Raw genomic sequence first — 19,260 nt, 5'->3', positions numbered from 1 at the left:
GTACACTGCAAACTACTCTTAGACCTATGCAGAAAACCAGCATCAGTTTATAACAAACTTTCCAACCGGTAAACGGTACCCATCACCAGCCAATGAGAAACCTATAAGGATGAGCTTATCTAAAACACTAAAAATCTGAGTGGAAAAAAGCAGAATTCACTGTCCACCTTTCCATGAGTCAATTTAAATTTCCTAAAACCACAAGCCAACTTCCAAATATTCAGCAAATGTTGCATTTATCGTCAGCATCCACGTGCATTTGCATGCATGCACACAGACAAACACACACGCTTCACCAAAAACTTTGGATTATCTGCTGAAGAGAAAAGTTTACAGCATAAAACAGAGTCCATTACCTTTTTCATTCCTTTAAAAACCAAATAACTAGACAATAAATATTTCAGTGTAACTAAAAAAATGACCACAGTAAATTTTACGCACCTCCCACCATAGAAATAAAACCTGTAAAAATTATAGTTTCAAGGACATGTGCATCAGATGCAAAGATATTATATATCATGTAGCCTCTACTTACCTTCTACTCTAAGGCCATATGTAACTTAGAAATGGGTATGTCACATATAACATTCTTCACAAATGCTGGTTCTCAAATGTTTAGCAACAATATGATAAATCTTATTTAATGTAAACATATTTGAAATTCAAATTACAATCATGGCTAGTTTGAACACTATCTCTTAATAGAGATTAAGCAATAACAATAGTTCTTTAAGTCAACATATTTTAACAAGAAAATAAATATAAAAATTTGTTTGCACACATATATTCTTTTAATTTATAAGGAATTCATTTTAATTTAAATGAGGTTGCCTATGGGAGGAAAAAGGAAAATTAAGCACAGATGAACTATTAAAGGAAATTAACATGTAACCTGTAACTCAGCTACTACCATAGTCAACAGGCCCAATACAGTGATTTGCTAATGGAAACACTTAGAAGCTATATTTTGCAATTCTAAATTAAAATACTTTCTTTTGAGTAAAAAAAGATTAAGTCATTTCTCATGACATAAAGTCTCTGAAGAAATTCAAACTACCACTAGACACTTTATCTCATCATTTATATTATTTGCCAAATGGGAATTTCCTTTCCATTTAACTCTTATATAGATACCTCTGTTCTGAATCACTACCAGGAAGCACCATGTTATGCAAAGCACAACTGTACAACAGTAACATCTTTCTGCCACAAAACCTATCAGCCAAATAAAGGCTTCCAACTGGATTCAGAGATACCTACAACATTGGACATGGAGAGACCTACTAATGAAATAGACTTTTTCAGAACTACACAGCTCCTTTAAGAAGGAAATGCTCAAAAATTAATAAATCACAAATACATCTGAAATCTAGAAACTTGTCCCCCAAGTCTTAATACAAAGTACAATAAACAAAAGCAAATGCTAATTTTAGAAATCCGTAACTCATTGCATTTCCAAATCAATTAACTGTCTTACTGGTAAACTTGATGGTCTTTCTTGTTGTATTAAGTTCAAGTCTTCATGGTTAGGTTTTCCAGAAGCCAGAGGAGGTTGAGACCTAGTTCCATAGCCTTCCTGAGACATATCCTAAACAAACACAAATATAAAGAAATATCTCAATGAATTATAAGCTTCTTTGGTAATTAAGATGAAGCAAAGGCTTATCACAAAGTATCAACTTATGTTACTTTAAGCAGACATATACATGTAATTATCACTTCTGTAACACTTTCTCAGAAGCAAAAATAAAATACCCAAGAAGGCAGCATATCATCAAGAGCAAAAACATGTATAATTAACAATTAAATATATTATGTGACCATACAAACTAAAGACTGTATTTGAGTTTTGCAGGAAGGTGATAGTCAGTAAAAGATGGGAAAGAAAGCTAGCAATAACTAAACTCTTAGAGCAAACCAAAAGTTCATATTATTAATTTTTATTTTGGTTGAATTGCCTTTAATATTACCTTGAAACTGTTAAAATAATCAATGAAAACTTTATTATCACCTGACTTTTAAGATGTCCTCTCAATAACCCATAGAACAACAGTTAAGCTGACAGTATCCTGAGGTTTCTACAAGACCAATAAACACTCATATATAGAATTCCATACATTCACATAGCATGGTTATCAAAGAACCATAATAAAGCATGAAACAGTAGTGGGGAAGAAAACACACTCAAAATCTACTGAAGTACAGAAACAACTTACTAACATGGCCTTTCTGGCATCCTCTTGAATACTTTTCCAGAAAGAATTCTGCATGATTTAATAGTATGCTGAAATAATATTATACAAACCAAATATCACACCAAACTTACTGGATGTCAGCTCTCTAGTTGTTTAACTATGTACACTTAGTTACTAAACATTCTAGGCCCATTTACACCTGAAGTCAAATAGCAGGACAGAAAGTAAAATGCTTATTATAGCATTTCTTAATTGGCACTGTAAGTTGAAGAACCAGTTTCTGATAGGGAAGAAAAAAAAGAACGGAAAATATCACTTGAAAATAAAATTCTCTTCTTTTCCCTGTCAGTTTAAATACATATTAGAATTAAAGAAACATTTTATATATAAGTTTTACTTCCCCTGTTAAATTTTCAAAATACCACTTTAGAAATTAATGGTAATGAGTTGAAACCCTATAAAAAGCTTCTGTTGCCCCACCCCTTTCTCATACAGTATACACTTGAACTTACACAGCTTCTGAAGCCAAGAAACTTTGGACCAACAGCTGGTACTAAAAGTACACAAGCTGTACAAACCAGACTTACCTAGCAAAGTTTTGGTGCAGACTGCCTTTAAAGAGGCTCTGAGGTAAAGAGCATGCCAACAATATAGCATTTCCCAACCAACTCCTTTTCCCTATATACACAACAAGTCAAGACATCTAGTAGTGCAGAATGCCCTACACTTTTGGAAGAAATTACACCCAGTTGTCCAGGCTTTTATCTGGTAACATTCAGGTGAAGTCTCCAGCACATGCAATCGGAGAATATTTAAAACAGTAGCTCTTCAATCAGGCTGCTGGTAGACGGTAACAACTGGGCTGTGGGGGACAAAGGCCAAGGCTGAAAGACGATTCCCACTCACACACACGCACTCCACTTGCTTCTGGACCCCAGACTTTGATTTGTTACACAGACTTCCAACTGCATGTCCTGCAGGTTCCTTTATATTAAGAGCAAAGATTTCAAAACCAGGCAGGGCACAAGGCCTCCATTCAGGGACCTTCACCCTTTACAAAAACCCCAAGGCGGCACAAGACAGCCTCACAATGGGCAAACAAATGAGCAGATCCCCACCTGTGGCTCAAACACACACGTGTGCACACGATTTATGGGTAGTGGTTAGACACTCATTTTAGTAAACTGTTAATAAAGAGAAATGGGCAGGCTCACATGCCCTGTGCTAATAAGTCTTTTAAATTTCTTTTTATTTTCTCTTTGTAGCTAAATGAACTGATTTCTAAACAACTTGGAAAAGATTACTGCAACTACAGTAAACACACATTTTAAATTGGGTACTAGCCCCTCTAAAATAAGCAACGCTGAATAGACTATGAAAGACATCAGAAAATTTCACTATGACTTTACATTTCACTTTTTAAGGCTTAAAAGTTTAAAATAATTAGATTTCACAAAAGTCTCAAACACTATTCCTAACCACAAGAAGCTCTCAATTATTAAATATAGATGGAAATACAACAAAAACAAAATTTAGTGAGAATCACTGAAAATGGAACATGTTCTGCTTCAATTTATGTTTGAACATAAGGATTAATTTAATTGAGAGAACATCCAGAAAAGGTACCACGTTTTACCCTAAAACAATCATCCATATATAACTTACACTGGGACTATAAAGTCTACATTTGGCAGCTTTAATAAAGACAAAAAAGTTACATCTCTTAACAAACCTGAGCTTTTTCCTCTTCAGAGCTATATTTATTTTCTGGTAGGTACTTATTTTCATCTCAGGAAGAGTAAGTAGGAATAAGTAATTTAACAGACAACACGAAGGCAATGTCAGTATCAGAAAATAAATACATCCAGCACTGTATTTTATAAACTAATAACAACAGAGAACAGCCTTTATGCTTAACATATCACTGCAATCTCGGTTATTCACACATTTAAACCACTGCACACAAGCTTACCCATAAGTTCACACATAGACTGTGACTGTGACAATACACAACTGTGACTCTTTAAGAGAATACCACACTATAATACTAGAGCACAAAGGAGCCACACAAGGAAGTGTGGACTACCCTTCCAGAGTCCTTTATCAGTATTATTTTTCTTCATCTCACCCACAAGCTTTTCACTATTGACAGATTCTGGCTTTAACCTTCTTCATGTTATAGATCAAAGGTAAAACAGAGACTCACAAACCAGCAAAGGTGTGAAAGGAGCTTGGGACAGGGGCATGTACACATGTGTTTCAAAAGTTTTCACGTTAGGTGTTACTTTTACCACGTGAAAGTGAAAGCGCTCAGTCGTGTCCAACTCTTTGCGACCCCGTGGACTGTAGTCCACCAGGCTCCTCCATCCATGGGATTCTCCAGGCAAGAATACTGGAGTGGGTTGCCATGTCTAAACATTAATTATCTTGTATCACAACAAATGGTGGAAAATTCTTAAAAGAGATGGGGATACCAAAGCACTCGATCTGCCTCCTGTGAAACCTATATGTAGGTCAAGGAGCAACAGTTAGAACTAGACATGGAACAACAGACAGGTTCCAAATTGGGAAAGGAGTGTGTCAAGGCTGTTTATTGTCACCGTGTTTATTTAACTTATATGCAAAATACATCATGCAAAATGCAGCGCTGGATGAACAACAAGCTGGAATCAAGATTGCCAGGAGAAATATCAATAACCTCAGATATGCAGATGACACCACTCTTACAGCAGAAAGCGAAGAGGAACTAGGGAGCCTCTTGATGAAAGTGAAAGAAGAGAGTGAAAAAGTTGGGTTAAAATTCAACATTCAGAAAACTAAAATCTTGGCATCCAGTCCCATCACTTCACGGCAAATAGATGGAGAAACAATGCTCCAAAATGACTGCAGATGATGACTGCAGCCAGGAAAGATGCGTGCTCCTTGGAAGAAAAGCTATGACCAACCTAGACAGCATATTAAAAAGCAGACATTAATCTGCTGACAAAGGTCCATCTAGTCAAAGCCATGATTTTTCCACTAGTCATGTATGAATGTAAGAGTTAGACAGTAAAAAAAGCTGAGCACCAAGAACTAATGCTTTTGAACTGTGGTGTTGAAGAAGACTCTTGGATGGTCCCTTGGACTGCAAGGAGTGCAAACCAATCAATCCTAAAGGAAATCAGTCCTGAATATTCACTGAAAGGACTGATGCTGAAGCTGAAGCTCCAGTACTTTGGCCACCTGATAGGAAGAGCTGACTGATTGAAAAGACCCTGATGCTGGGAAAGATTGAAGGGAGGAGGAGAAGGGGACAACAGAGGATGAGATGGTTGGATGGCATCACAGACTCAATGGACATGAGTTTCAGCAAGCTCTGGAAGATGGTGAAGGACAGGGAAGCGCATGCTTCCTGGTGTGGCAAAAAGTCGGAAATGACTGAGCGACTGAACGACGACAACAAAACATTTAGTAAACATCTTGTAGGGACTACTCCCCTTGACGGGTGCCTAACATCTCACAGTGTGAAGCGTGACCAGGAAGGAAACAGCAGTTATACTGTGTTATTGTGAGGAGGGATGAGACCAAAACTGTCACCTAGCTCTGGTATAACGGCCAAGAGCAGGAGTACTTCTGTTTCCTTCTATAATGAAATTCATTAAGTACCGATGGCAATACGAGACTATGAAGAGAATGTGGAATAAAATGTCAAGGACACTTTAAAAAATTCAAAACAGAAAAATAATCCCATGGCATGTATGACCTCAAAAGATACAAAGATACAAAGAAAAGAAAGTTGTCCTCCTACTTTCCAGGAGTCCCTCGAAAAAGTTCCTGTTAACAGGCTGTTATTTATTGTTCCAAATTGTTCAAGGCACAACCAAGTATGAAGTGAATTTAAAACCCTTTATCTTTCAAAACAACTGAGCGGATTTGTTCTGTAAAGTCTGCGCTGTGGTCCCGTAACAATAGATGTAATATATCTCCTTCTATATCTGCACCTAAATATCTATTCTTTTTCTTTTGCTACACAGTATCGTATTAATTCTGTGATTTATTTAACCAGTCCCCTTATTGATGGACATTTAGGCTGTCCCCAGTCTTTCTCTACTTATTACAGCATTATAATAAACATCCTTGTGCATACAACTTCAGGTGAAATACTTCTGCGGCATCAATCTCCATCAGTTTCCCTGGAGGCTCAGTGGTAAAGAATCCACCTGCCAATGCAGAAAATTCAGGAGATGCTGATTTAATCCCTGAGTCAGGAAGATTCCCTGCAGGCGGATATGACAAGCCACTCCAGTATTCCTGCTTGGGAAACCCCATGGACAAAGGAGCCTGGGAGACTGCAGTCTACGGGGTCACAAGAGAGATGGACACGACTTAGCCACTAAACAACAACAACGTAAGTCTCCACAAGGGGGATATCTGTCAAAAGGCTGGCACATTTAAAATTGTGATGGAGGCTAGCAAAGTGCATCACAATATGCCTAACCTCAGTACAGAAAGCAGCAAACACACCAGGAGAGAGGTGGGAGGACTGGTCATCGGCATTCATTTGCTCGGTTGTGTTCCATTCTTTGTGAACCAATGAACTGTAGCACTCCAGGCTTTTCTGTCCTTAACCATCTCCCAAAGCTTGCTCAAACCATGTCCATTGAGTTGGTGATGCCATCCAACCATCTCATCCTCTGGCATCCCCTTTTCCTCCTGCCCTGAATCTTTCCCAGCATCAGGGTCTTTTCTAGGGAGTCAGCTCATTGCATCAGGTGGCCAAAAGTACTGGAGCTTGTTTCAACATCAGTCCTTCCAATGAATATTCAGGGTCGATTTCCTTTAGGAGTGACTGGTGTGATTTCCTTGCAATCCAAGGGACTCTCAAGAGTTTTCTCCAACACCATAGTTCGAAACATCAGTTCTTCAGCCCTCAGCCTTCTTTATGGTCCAAATCTCACATCTGTACACTACTACTACAAAAACTATAGCTTTGACTATACAGACCATCATTGGCAAGGTGATGTGTCTGCTTTTTAATATGCTGTTTAGGTTTGTCATAGTTTTTCTTCCAAGGAGCAAGTGTCTTTTAATTTCATGGCTGCAGTCATCATGGGCTTTCCAGGTGGCACTAGTGTTTAAGGAACCTGCCTGCCAATGCAGGAGACCTAAGAAACACGGGTTTGATCCCCGGGTATAGAAGATTCCCTGGAGGAGGGGCATGGCAACCCACTCCAATATTCTTGCCTGGAGAATCCCATAGACAAAAGACCTTGGTGGGTGACAGTTAAGAGGGCCACAAAGAGTCGGACTGTGGCTGAACACTGAAGTGACTCGGCACACACGCACGCAGTCACTGTCCAGAGTAATTTTAGAGCTGAGGAAGATAAAACCTATTACTGCTTCCACTTTTTCTCCCTCTATTTTCCAGAAAGTTATGGGACTTGATGCCATGATCTCTTAAGTTTTCTGAATGTTGAGTTTTAAGCCAGCTTTTTCACTCTTCACTGTCTCCCTCATCAAGAGACCCTTTAGCTTCTCTTCACCTTCTGCCATCAGAGTGGTATCACCTGCAAATCTGAGGTTGTTGACATTTCTCCTGGCAATCTTGATCCCACCTTGTGATTGATCCAGCCCAGCATTTCCATGATACACTCTGCATGGAAGTTAAATAAGCAGGATGACAATACACAGCCTTGTAGTACTCCTTTCCCAGTTATGAACCATCCATTGTTCGATGGCCAGTTCTAACAACTGCTTCTTGACCTGCATACAGGTTTCTCAGGAGACAGGTAAGGTGATCTGGTATTCCCAACTCTTTAAGAATTTTCTAGTTTGTTGTGATAAACATAGTCAAAGGCTTTAGAGTAGTCAATGAAGTATAAGTAGATATTTTTCTTGAATTCTCTTGCTTTCTCTATGATCCAACAAATGTTGGCAATTTGATCTCTGGTTCCTCTGCCTTTTCTAAATTCAGCTTGAACATCTGGAAGTTCTTGGTTCATGTCCTGCTGAAGCTTAGTTTGAAGATTTTTAGCATTACAATGCTAGCATGTGAAATGAACACAGTCACACGCTAGTTAGAACATTCTTTGGCACTGCCCTTCTTTGGGACTGGAATGAGAATCGACCTTTTCTAGTCCTATGGCCACTAATGAGTTTTCCAAATTTGCTGACATATTGAGTGCAGCACTTTCACAGCATCATCTATTAGGATTTTAAATAACTCAGCTGGAACTCCATCACCTCTACTAGCTTTGTTTGTAGTGTTGCTTCCAAAGGCCCACTTGACTTCACCCTCCAGGATGTCTGGCTCCAGATAAGTGACCACACCATGATGGTAATCTGGGTCTTTAATATAGTCCTTCTGTGTATTCTTGCCATCTCTTCTTAATTTCTTTTGCTTCTGTTAGGTCCTTACAGTTTCTGTCCTTTATCATGCCCATCTTTGTACAAAATGTTCCCTTGGTATCTCCAATTTTGTTGCAGATATCTCTAGTCTTTCCAATTCTATCTTTTCCTCTATTTCTCTGCATTGTTCACTTAAGAGGGCCTTCTTATATCTCCTTGCTATTCTCTGGAATTTTGCATTCAGTTGGATATATCTTTCCCTTTCTCCCTTGCAGGTAGATAAATTTAAAATATCCTTTCCAAAAAGAAAGCAATGTAAACCTATAAAGTATCCACTTCAAGAATGGTGCAATCAACCACCCCCTTGCCTCCTCAGGAACACCCTAACGGAAAGATTAATAACTAGGACAGATGACATTTCAGGCAGAGCTCTATGATAGGTACTGTGTCCAGTCCACCTTTACAATAACCCAGGAGAGAGGCCCTATTAACAATCATATTGTTTTTCACCACGAGGAAAAAAAACCTTAAGCAATTTGCACAGCTAGTGTCTGAGCACACTGCTAGTATCTCAATATGATGGACTAATCTTCCTTTCTCCCCTAATTGCACTCTACAAACAACTGGAAGCTTCAAGTACTATCCTAAGGATTGGATGTAATCTTAACTTTTTAAAAATATTATCCTAGGCTTCCACTTATTCTCCTACATTACCTTTTCAAAAAGTATTAATCTTAAGCATTTTATATGTGGAACACTTCCAAAATATTAAATTATAATACTATGAAAAGAAATGTTAACATTTCAAACTCCCCACAAATCTGAATACAAAGCCACTCAATGTATGACTCATTATCATCAAGTAGTTGTTTAAGGTCCACAGGCTGATGGAAAGCAAGGTAAAAGACCCATTTGCCTCCTCAGGTTATGTTTAATGGTCTTCTGCTGGTTCCTCTCTTTCACCCAAAGACTCCATGATTCTTGAATCTCTACTTCAAGTCCCCTGTATTTTTACTGTATTTTGAAGGAGTCTCTTGTGCTCACATCAAGGGACATCATCACTCTCCTAACTGTCCTCCTCAACTCTGACACCCTTCCTTCAGGTTATCACCTGGTCAAGGGTGTTCCCATCCACATGGGACTTCTCAGAGCCATCCCACATTCCTTACCGCCTTCATGACTGAAGCACCTGTGCCACATGAGCAACCCTAAAGTCACTGTCAGCTCCATCCCCTTCATCCTCCCTCCAGCTGCCAGCCCCTTTGCGCGACATTCACTACACCAGGAGAGCCAGCTTGCAAAAATGCAAACGACCACAGTGTGCTGATGTGTGGAGAGGCCTCCTCTATGATGCCTAAAGAATGAGGCCTACAGTCCTTAGTCTGGTAGAGAAAAGCCCGTCAGCCTCCAGCTGCCCCCACAGTGTCATCTCCGCCTTCCTTGGGGCCCACAGCAAGTCCTCAGCTTCACCCACTGGCTTGCTCAGAGGCTCCCATGGGGCCACCTGTCTACACATGCAACACTCTTGGTCCCGGTGGACGCTCTTCCAGCTGTGTCTGCAAAGCATCGTTGTCTTCAAGATCCTGCCAGAACTTAATTCTTCCATTCCCCCAAACAACTACCTCACAACAACTTCTTATGTACTCTTAAAATAAAGCATTTTAAATGAGTTATCTGTTTGTATATCTCCTGACCTGGACTCTTACTTTCTCTTGGGTTCCCAGCACTGACCACTGACAGGCACTCAAAAGCCTGGTGAATTACTGACTGAATGCCTTCTAAGAGCTTACATTTAGAATCAGACACAGCAATACAAAAATGAATGTATGAGGACAAACATAAAACTGAACAAAACTTGGGCTCATATCCAAGAATATCTATCATGTTAACAGCTACACTGCCTGGTAGCATGTGCTATATAAAACACATTTTGCTATTTGTTACTGGCAGTCTTAAGGCAAAAAGATGACTACAAAAAAATGTAGTAAAAATACTGGAAATTAAGAGGCATGGAGGGAAAAGACTATCATGAGTATCAGTGGTGCCACCAAAAATGGGAAAAAATCAAGACATCCTTTACCTCCTAATGAACAAAACTGCAATGAAATATTTTTGCAGGAAATTAAAAAAACTTGATAATGAACTCACTAAGGGGTTTCCAGGTGGCACAGTGGTAAAGAAACTGCTTGCCAATGCAGGAGGCACAAAAGACATGGGTTCGATCCCTGGGTTGGGAAGATCCCTTAGAGAAGGAAACAGCAACCAGCTCCAGTATTCTTGCTTTGAAAATTCCATGGACAGAGGAGCCTGGTAGGCTTACAGTCCATGGGGTCACAAACGGTTGGGCACACTGAGTGTCTGAGTGTGCACACAGGTGCTTGATAAAGCCCTGTATTTCTATCGATTTAAGGAAATTAAAAAGGACCAAAAGATATATTAAACCATAGCTAATCAATCAGCAAGTCTCAAACTGTAGGAACTTCTACTAGAAAAAAGACCTAGTTTCTTCAACGAATAAATTATAACAGTAAAAAGGAAAGGAGAGAGGGAAAGAGAAAAGGAGAGATTAAGAGGAAAACAACAGATATGAAAAGGTATTAAAATAAAGATTTTATTTCAATCTTGATTCAAACTACCCCATAATGTAAATAAAACAAAAACATTTAATATATTTATGTTCAGTTCAGTTGCTCAGTCGTGTTTGACTCTTTGCGACCTCATGGACTGCAGCACACCAGGCCTCCCTGTCCATCACTAACTCCCAGAGCTTGCTCAAACTCATGTCCATTGAGTCAGTGATGCCATCCAGCCATCTCATCCTCTGTCGTCCCCTTCTCCTCCTGCCTTCAATCTTTCCCAGCATCAGGGTCTTTTTCAACAAGTCAGTTCTTCGAATCCGGTTGCCAAAGTACTGGAGTTTCAGCTTTAGCATCATTCCTTCCAAAGAAATCACAGGGCTGATGTCTTTCAGAATGGACTGGTTTGACCTCCTTGCAGTCCAAGGGACTCTCAAGAGTCTTCTCCAGCACCACAGTTCAAAAGCATCAATTCTTCGGCGCTCAGCTTTCCTTATGGTCCAACTCTCACATCCACAAGTGACTACTGGAAAAACCATAGATTGGACTATTTATGAAACTACTGGAAATTTGAGTATTGGATAATTGGTATGAAAAAATATTTTTTAAATGTAATAACTATATTATGTTTCTCTTTTTTTAGATAAAACTATATGCTGAAATATTGACAGATTAACTGATACAATATCTGGGATTTACTTCAAAATAATATTGAGGGCAGGGGTTTGGGGGTAAAGGAAGAAAAAGTTTACATACAACAAAACTAGCCATGCTGCTGCTACTGCTAAGTCGATTCAGTCGTGTCCGACTCTGTGCGATCCCAGAGACGGCAGCCCACCAGGCTCCCCGTCCCTGGGATTCTCTAGGCAAGAACACTGGAGTGGGTTGCCATTTCCTTCTCCAATGCATGAAAGTGAAAAGTGAAAGTGAAGTCGCTCAATCGTGTCCGACTCCTAGCAACCTCATGGACTGCAGCCTACCAGGCTCCTCCGTCCATGGAATTCTCCAGGCAAGAGTACTGGAGTGGGGTCCCATTGCCTTCTCGGAAACTAGCCATATAATTATTGAAATGTGAGTGACGGGTTCATGGGGCCCATTATACTTTCATCTACTTCTGTTCACTGTTTGAAAATGTCCATTGAAAGAAAAATGGAGATAATGGTACGAAAGACAAATTCAGGAGTCCAGCATTGGGGTGAGACTGTGGTGCTGATACTGGATTTCACCTGAAAAACTTACAGTCTTTCTGACTATAACTTCTGAATTGGTCCCTTGCCTTCAGCCCTCAGCCTCCAAAAAAGCCCATTATGCACTGAGCATTTAATCTTTAAGTTTCTTTATTTTTTAGGTTTTTATTATTAAACAATATTGTAATAGTTTCAGTGAACAAGGAAGGGGCTCAGCCATACATATATGTGTATCCATTCTCTTCCAAACTTCCTTCCCATCCAAGCTGCCATATAATATTGAGCAGAGTTCCACGTGCTATACAGTAGGTCCTTGCTGGTAATCCATTTTAAATATAGCACTGTGTACATGTCCATCCCAAACTCCCTAACTATCCCTTCCATCCCTTCCACACCTCTGTCCTTCCCCAAGACAACCACAGTTTGTTCTCTGAGAGTCTGTTTCTGTATTTTAAGTTAAGTTCATTTGTATCATTTCTTTTTAGACTACACAATATAAGTGATGTCACTGGATATTTCTCCTTCTCTGATATCCTTGTTTCTTAACCCATTTTATCTGTAATATATTTGCTGCACTATTTAATCCTAACACTTAACTGTCTTAAAAAAAAAAAAAAAAACTCTCTATAATCTTAACCAAGTTAACCTTGCCAGTTTCATCTTCCCCCAGTTTTACCTTCCCCAGGTAAAACCCTCCTTACTTCTGACTTAGTGACCCTTTCTGGACCTCACCTACTGATCAAGCTGTCCTCCTTGCCTAAGTCTAATAATGCTCTCCACTAACTCTGGCCCACCCTCTTAAAGGCCCAGTTTCCAATTTCACTGACTCCAAGATGCCTTTTCCAGCCACAAATCTCGCCAAAGACCATGAGCACTTGAGTTAAACCCACCCAAGCTCAAATTTCAATCTAGACTCCTCACTAGCTGTGCAACCTGAAAAAACTCCTGAGTTCAGTTTCCTACTCTGGAAACTGGACTGGACTGAGTGAAGCTGAGGAGGCTCAGGCAAGAGTATACAGGATACAGCTTGAATAGTTTAGGCACACAATACTTCAGGAATAGGAACTGAATGGTTTTGTGTTTTTTTTAACATACCATGACTGGTTATGTTTTAGAATAATGATAAGTGACTTTAATTCTAAGTCCATATCAATATTTTCCCCTGCATCTTCCTTTATCCTTGCTCCAAAAATCTTTTATATTAGATTTAAAAAATCATAGGTCCAAAGTTCAAAGGGTTTTTCACTGCTACTGATTTCATAGGCTTATAAGACTCTAAGCTTATATTAAAACCTTATTATCTGTAATATACTATATTTACTGATGACTCCGAAGGCTAGATTCAGAATATCATTTATTTTCTATTAATTTAAATGAATAATTATTTCATTTTAAAAACTTTTTTAAAAGGAACAGGCTTGTCCAAACTGCTTTATAATATTTTCTGATGAGTCTCATTCAGTTCAGTTCAGTCGCTCAGTCGTGTCTGACTCTTTGCGACCTCCTGGACTGCAGCACACCAGGCCTCCCTGTCCATCACCAATGCCCAGAGTTTACTCAAAATTTCCATCGAGTTAGTGATGCCATCTAACCATCTCCTCCTCTGTTGTCCCCTTCTCCTCCTACCTTCAATCTTTCCCAGCATCAGGATCTTTTAAAATAAGTCAGTTCTTCGCATCACGTGGCCAAATTATTGGAGTTTCAGCCTCAGCACCAGTCCTTCCAGTGAATATTCAGGACTGATTTCCTTAGGATTGACTGGTTTGATCTCTTTGCAGTCCAAGGGAATCTCAAGAGTCTCCTCCAACACCACAGTTCAAAAGCATCAATTTTTCAGCACTCAGCTTTCTTTATAGTCCAACTCTCACATCCAAACGTGACTACTAGAAAAACCATAGCCTTGACGAGACAGACCTTTGTTGGCAAAGCAATATCTCTGCTTTTTAACATGCTGGAATCATGCTAAATCAAACATGCTCTCTAGGTTGGTCATAACTTTTCTCCCAAGGAGTACACATCTTTTAATTTCATGGCTGCAGTCACCATCTGCAGGGATCTTGAAACCCGAGAAAATAAAGTCTGTCACTGTTTCCACTGTTTCCCCATCTATTTGCCATGAAGTGATGGGACCAAATGCCATGATCTTCATTTTCTGAATGTTAAGCTTTAAGCCAACTTTTTAACTCTCCTCTTTCACTTTCATCAAGAGGCTCTTTAGTTCTTCTTCGCTTTCTGTCCTAAGGGTGGTGTCATCTGCATATCTGAGGTTACCTTGATTCCGGTTTGTGCTTCATCCAGCCCAGTGTTTCTCATGATGTACTCTACACAGAAGTTAAATAAGCAGGTTGACAATATACAGCCTTGATGTACTCCTTTCCCTATTTGGAACCAGGCCATTGTTCCATGTCCAGTTCTAACTGTTGATTCATGACCTGCATACAGATTTCTCAAGAGGCAGGTTCAGGTGGTCTGGTATTCCCATGTCTTTAAGAATTTTCCATAGTTTGTCGTGATCCACACCATCAAAGGCTTTGGCATATTCAATAAAGCAGAAATAGATGTTTTTTCTGGAACTCTCTTGCTTTTCCCATGATCCAGCGGATGTTGGCAATTTGATCTCTGGTTCCTCTGCCTTTTCTAAATCCAGCTTGAACATCTGGAAGTTCACAGTTCACATAATGTTGAAGCCTGGCTTGGAGAATTTTGAGCATTACTTTACTAGCGTGTGAGATTAGTGCAATTGTGCGGTAGTTTGAGCATTCTTTGGCACTGCCTTTCTTTGGGATTGGAATGAAAATTGACCTTTCCAGTGCTGTGGCCACTGCTGAGTTTTCCAAATTTGCTGGCATATTGAGTGCAGCACTTTCACAGCATCATCTTTCAGGATTTGAAATAGCTCAACTGGGATTCTATCACCTCCACTAAGTTCATAGTGATGCTTTCTAAGGCCCACTTGAGTTCACATTCCAGGATATCTGGCTCTAGGTGAGGGATCACCCCATCGTGATTATCTGCATCATGAAGATCTTTTTTGTACAGTTCTTCTGTGTATTGTTGCCACCTCTTCTTAGTATCTTCTGCTTCTGTTAGGTCCATACCTTTTCTGTCCTTTATTGTCCTATATTCTTTGCATGAAATGTTCCCTTGGTATCTCTAATTTTCTTGAAGAGATCTCTAGTCTTTTCCATTCAATTGTTTTCCTCTATTTCTTTGCACTGATCACTTTCTTACCTCTCCTTGCTATTCTCTGGAAATCTGCATTCAAATGGGTGTATCTTTCCTTTTCTTCTTTGCTTTTCGCTTCGCTTCTTTTCTCAGCTATTTGTAAGGCCTCCTCAGACAACCATTTTGCTTTTTTGCATTTCTTTTTCTTGGGGATGGTCTTTATGTCTGTCTCCTGTACAATGTCACAAACCTCCGTCCATAGTTCTTCAGGCACTCTGTCTATCAGATCTAATCCCCTGAATCTATTTCTCACTTCCACTATATAATTGTAAGGGATTTGATTTATAGATAATAGATCCTCATTACAATTGAGCCCTGCCATCAACAAGAACGTTACTACAACACAGGACCTACCAGTGCTCCTGAGGCGGCAGCTGCCCCTACGCCTGCAGTGAAGAGGACCCTGAGAGGACTGGAGATTAGAGAGAGGCCTGCCAGTGAGAGCAGCTGCCTCCTCTATGTTAATCAAGTTAGGACCCTGGAGGCCACTACTCTGGCATTCAACTTAAGAAAATCCTTTCTTGTATTCTATTTTTTGCAAGAACTTCTTCCTAAACTAACAAGGGGTCAAGAGGGAAAAGGGAAGCCACATGGTTGCCTAAATTTCACCTCTCCTAAAATACTGAAGAGAAATATGAAGATACTCAAAAGCTAAGGACTAAAGTAACTAAGATTTTTATTAGATTGATTTACTTTCTTAAACTCACAAAGCAAATGAGCCACAGTAAATATTTGGGTGTGCTTTTTATAGAGAATAACAGTATATGTAATAATAATAATAATAATAATACACACAGCAAAAAGAAAACCCAGTTTTATAACTTACCATGTGAAGAATCCCCTTATCCATAAAACCAAGATATAGGAACTGTCTCCAAAAGTCATACTTAGGATTAAAGGAGAGACTAACTTTAAGCATCAGCACTGTGCTTGTCACATTTAAATGTTCAATAAATGTCAGCTATTGTTATTTACATTATCTAATACCACATTTAAGAATAAGAATAAAAATTTTCACTGAACCCACTGGGAGTTTATCCGGTGGTGACCATGGTCCACTGATAGCAGCAGCTAGTGATTATGTAACATTTACTATTCACCAGGCACTCTTCAGAGTGCTTTACTCACTCAGTAAACGCTTATGGTCTTGACATCAACTCCACGAAGTACTTTTCTCAGATGAAGAAACTGAGGCACAGAGGTTGAGTGACTCATGCAAGGTCCAAACTATAGAGTCAGAAACTCTGAGTATATATAGAGTTCAACATTTGTGTTTTAACAAGCCTTCTGGGAGATTCTAATGCTCACTAAAATCTGAAAAACCCTGGGTTAACAAATGCAAAAGCCCATATCAGTGATTTTAAATGCTTGAATACCAGCCTATTTCTGGAACAAAATGTATTTCTACTGTAAACAGCAATAATGATGGCAGTAAACCCTTCAGATTAAAACAGAATCAGGATCAAAACCAAGCCTCACCACATTCAGGTATCACTTGCTATATGACCTGAGGGTTATTATTAATATGATATATGAGGTAATATCCAACCACCATGCTAGAGTAAAAGACACTGGAAAGTACTGGTTAGAGCTTCTGCTCTCCAATGGCTCTCAAAGGTGGGAATGCATCAGAATTGCCTGTCAGAGGTAAATGCAGACTCCCAGGTTCCCTCCTCATCACCCTCCACACCCCAGAACCGTTCTGGTGTAAGAGAACTTACTTGAGTCTAGTCTAGGGCCATACCACCCTGAACGCACCTGATAGTGTCTGATCTCGGAAGCTCAGCAGGGCCAGGCCCAGTTAGTACCTGGATGGGAGAGCTTACTTGAGCAGACACTCCGGGTGATTCTGACGCAGACAATCCATTTTTTTTTTTCCAACCTTTTAGAAAACCACAGCTGTATAGTTATCCAACGGATCCTCTTTACTTCAACCTCCATCCTTTCTTCACCTCCCCAAGGCTAATGCAAAGAGACATGAATACATTCCTCTCCCCTAAAGTCTAGCACTCTTGAGAAAAATCAGTCAGCGAGACGAACCTGGTTCTGCTATCCTTACGGAGAAAAAGGTGGTCATTGCCCACACTAGCAATACAATTCTGAAAGTAATCTGATGTTTCAAACATCTACAGATAACCATCTTTCAGGATACAAATACGTGGAGCTTGTTACTCTAAGAATTTTTAAAATCAAAGAAATTAATGAAGGAAGAATTTTAATGCTATACATGTAAGTTATGTTTTACTTTATTTTATGTACTTCAATAAATTGAAATGAGCATTAAAAGACAAATGAAGACAGCTAAGAGCAGCAAAAAGCAATCCAGGAAAAACAAAAATCCTTTCCTCTCTCTAGTGTCAGAATTTAAATATCAAGCAAAAAGAAATGTATGGATAAACATAATGGGCCTCAATGCTGCTTTTAACTGCATGACCTAATCCTCAACTGCATCCCTCAGTACTGGTGGGGGAAAGCGGGGGTGGGGGTGGAGTCCTCAGAGAGAAGAGGTTGAAGGGGCACCTAGAGACTCACATCAGGTTTGAGTGTTGGCTCCACCGAGTATCCCCACCTACCTAAGAGAGGCTTCCTCCTCCCTGCGCTGGCCAAGTCTGGGCAACCAGGATAAAGAGTTAGACAACAGGTCCCCGGTGTACCTAAGGTTAGCGCATCCAGTCCAACCCCACAGCACCATCTCTACTGGGGACGGAGACAGAGACAGGGGAAGAGGGAGGGAGAAAAAAGTGAGGGGAAGAACCCAGAAAGCTCACCCCCTATTACAGCTACATTAGAAACAGGGAATGGTGTGGAGCTTAAATGATTTTTAGACCAAATCCTGCTCTTGGGATTGATATTTTTCCTCAGATTTTAATAAAACATATCTTGAACAATGTAAGATTTTCCTCTTTTATCACCACAGCAGACATTCACAGACAGCGGATCTGATCTTCTGCCCATTTCTAGGTAAGCCTGATATTTTGATGAGCAGCTGCTGGACAGCATGGAGCAGAGCCTAAATCAGAACCAGGCTGTACACACACAGGCTCCAGGTCTGCCTGTGGCTTTCAGGTTACTCTTTTCAGGAGGAAGCCTCTAATTACCTTTCTAAAAGTAAATTAAGTATTGAAAATATTGCTATTACCATATAATTCTTCATTGGCTTTATTTTCCTTTAATTCTGGTATTTGAAAGGAAAAAAAAAAAAACTTTTTTCTTAAATATTTTAAACATGACCATGAATAGCATTATCAAATTGTAATCCAACACAGAGTCACAGTTATAATCCAAAGCATAAAAAAAAATAACTATTCAAAGTTCTCCATCAAAGAGCCAAAAATGCTTTATTACTGGAAATAATCAGTATTAAAAGAATTTTTCTCTTCCTTTTCCCCACTTCTAATAAAATAAAAGCAAAGACCCAGGCAGGTACAGCTGCACAGGCTAACCCTGATTTTTACAGCAAAACATTCATATCAAATTCTAATATTATCAAAATGCTTTTCTTCATTCTCCAGTAGTTTTTTCTATTTGTTTATTTAAGAAGCTTTCAGGAATAACAAGAACCAAACCAAAACACAAACACAAATATACACATGGAACTGGCCATTCTACATGAATCGAAACTTCGATGGCAGCAAATTATATCTATAGTATATTCAAAATCAGTGCTGAATTTTTAATATACTGTCCTGTCTCCCAAGGGAGAAAAAAGTAAGATAGAGAGGAAAAGTCATGTTCTCATTCCCATCTTCC

At 39.4% G+C, this 19,260-nt stretch overlaps 1 protein-coding gene across 9 annotated transcripts in view; it reads right to left on the bottom strand.

Annotated features, from left to right (window-relative positions):
* The window catches only part of ARID1B (AT-rich interaction domain 1B), a 439,749-nt gene that overhangs the window by 279,295 nt on the left and 141,194 nt on the right, over nucleotides 1-19,260 (bottom strand). For all 9 annotated transcript variants that reach the window (XM_027551921.1, XM_027551917.1, XM_027551923.1 and 6 more), the window contains exon 4: nucleotides 1,478-1,588. In XM_027551921.1, coding sequence (XP_027407722.1) covers nucleotides 1,478-1,588 — 111 coding nt within the window. The remainder of the gene's footprint in view (nucleotides 1-1,477; nucleotides 1,589-19,260) is intronic.

The sequence above is a fragment of the Bos indicus x Bos taurus genome, chromosome 9 (assembly GCF_003369695.1).
Source record: "Bos indicus x Bos taurus breed Angus x Brahman F1 hybrid chromosome 9, Bos_hybrid_MaternalHap_v2.0, whole genome shotgun sequence".
Lineage (NCBI taxonomy): Eukaryota > Metazoa > Chordata > Mammalia > Artiodactyla > Bovidae > Bos > Bos indicus x Bos taurus.
This window is presented reverse-complemented; position numbering and strand designations above follow the sequence as displayed.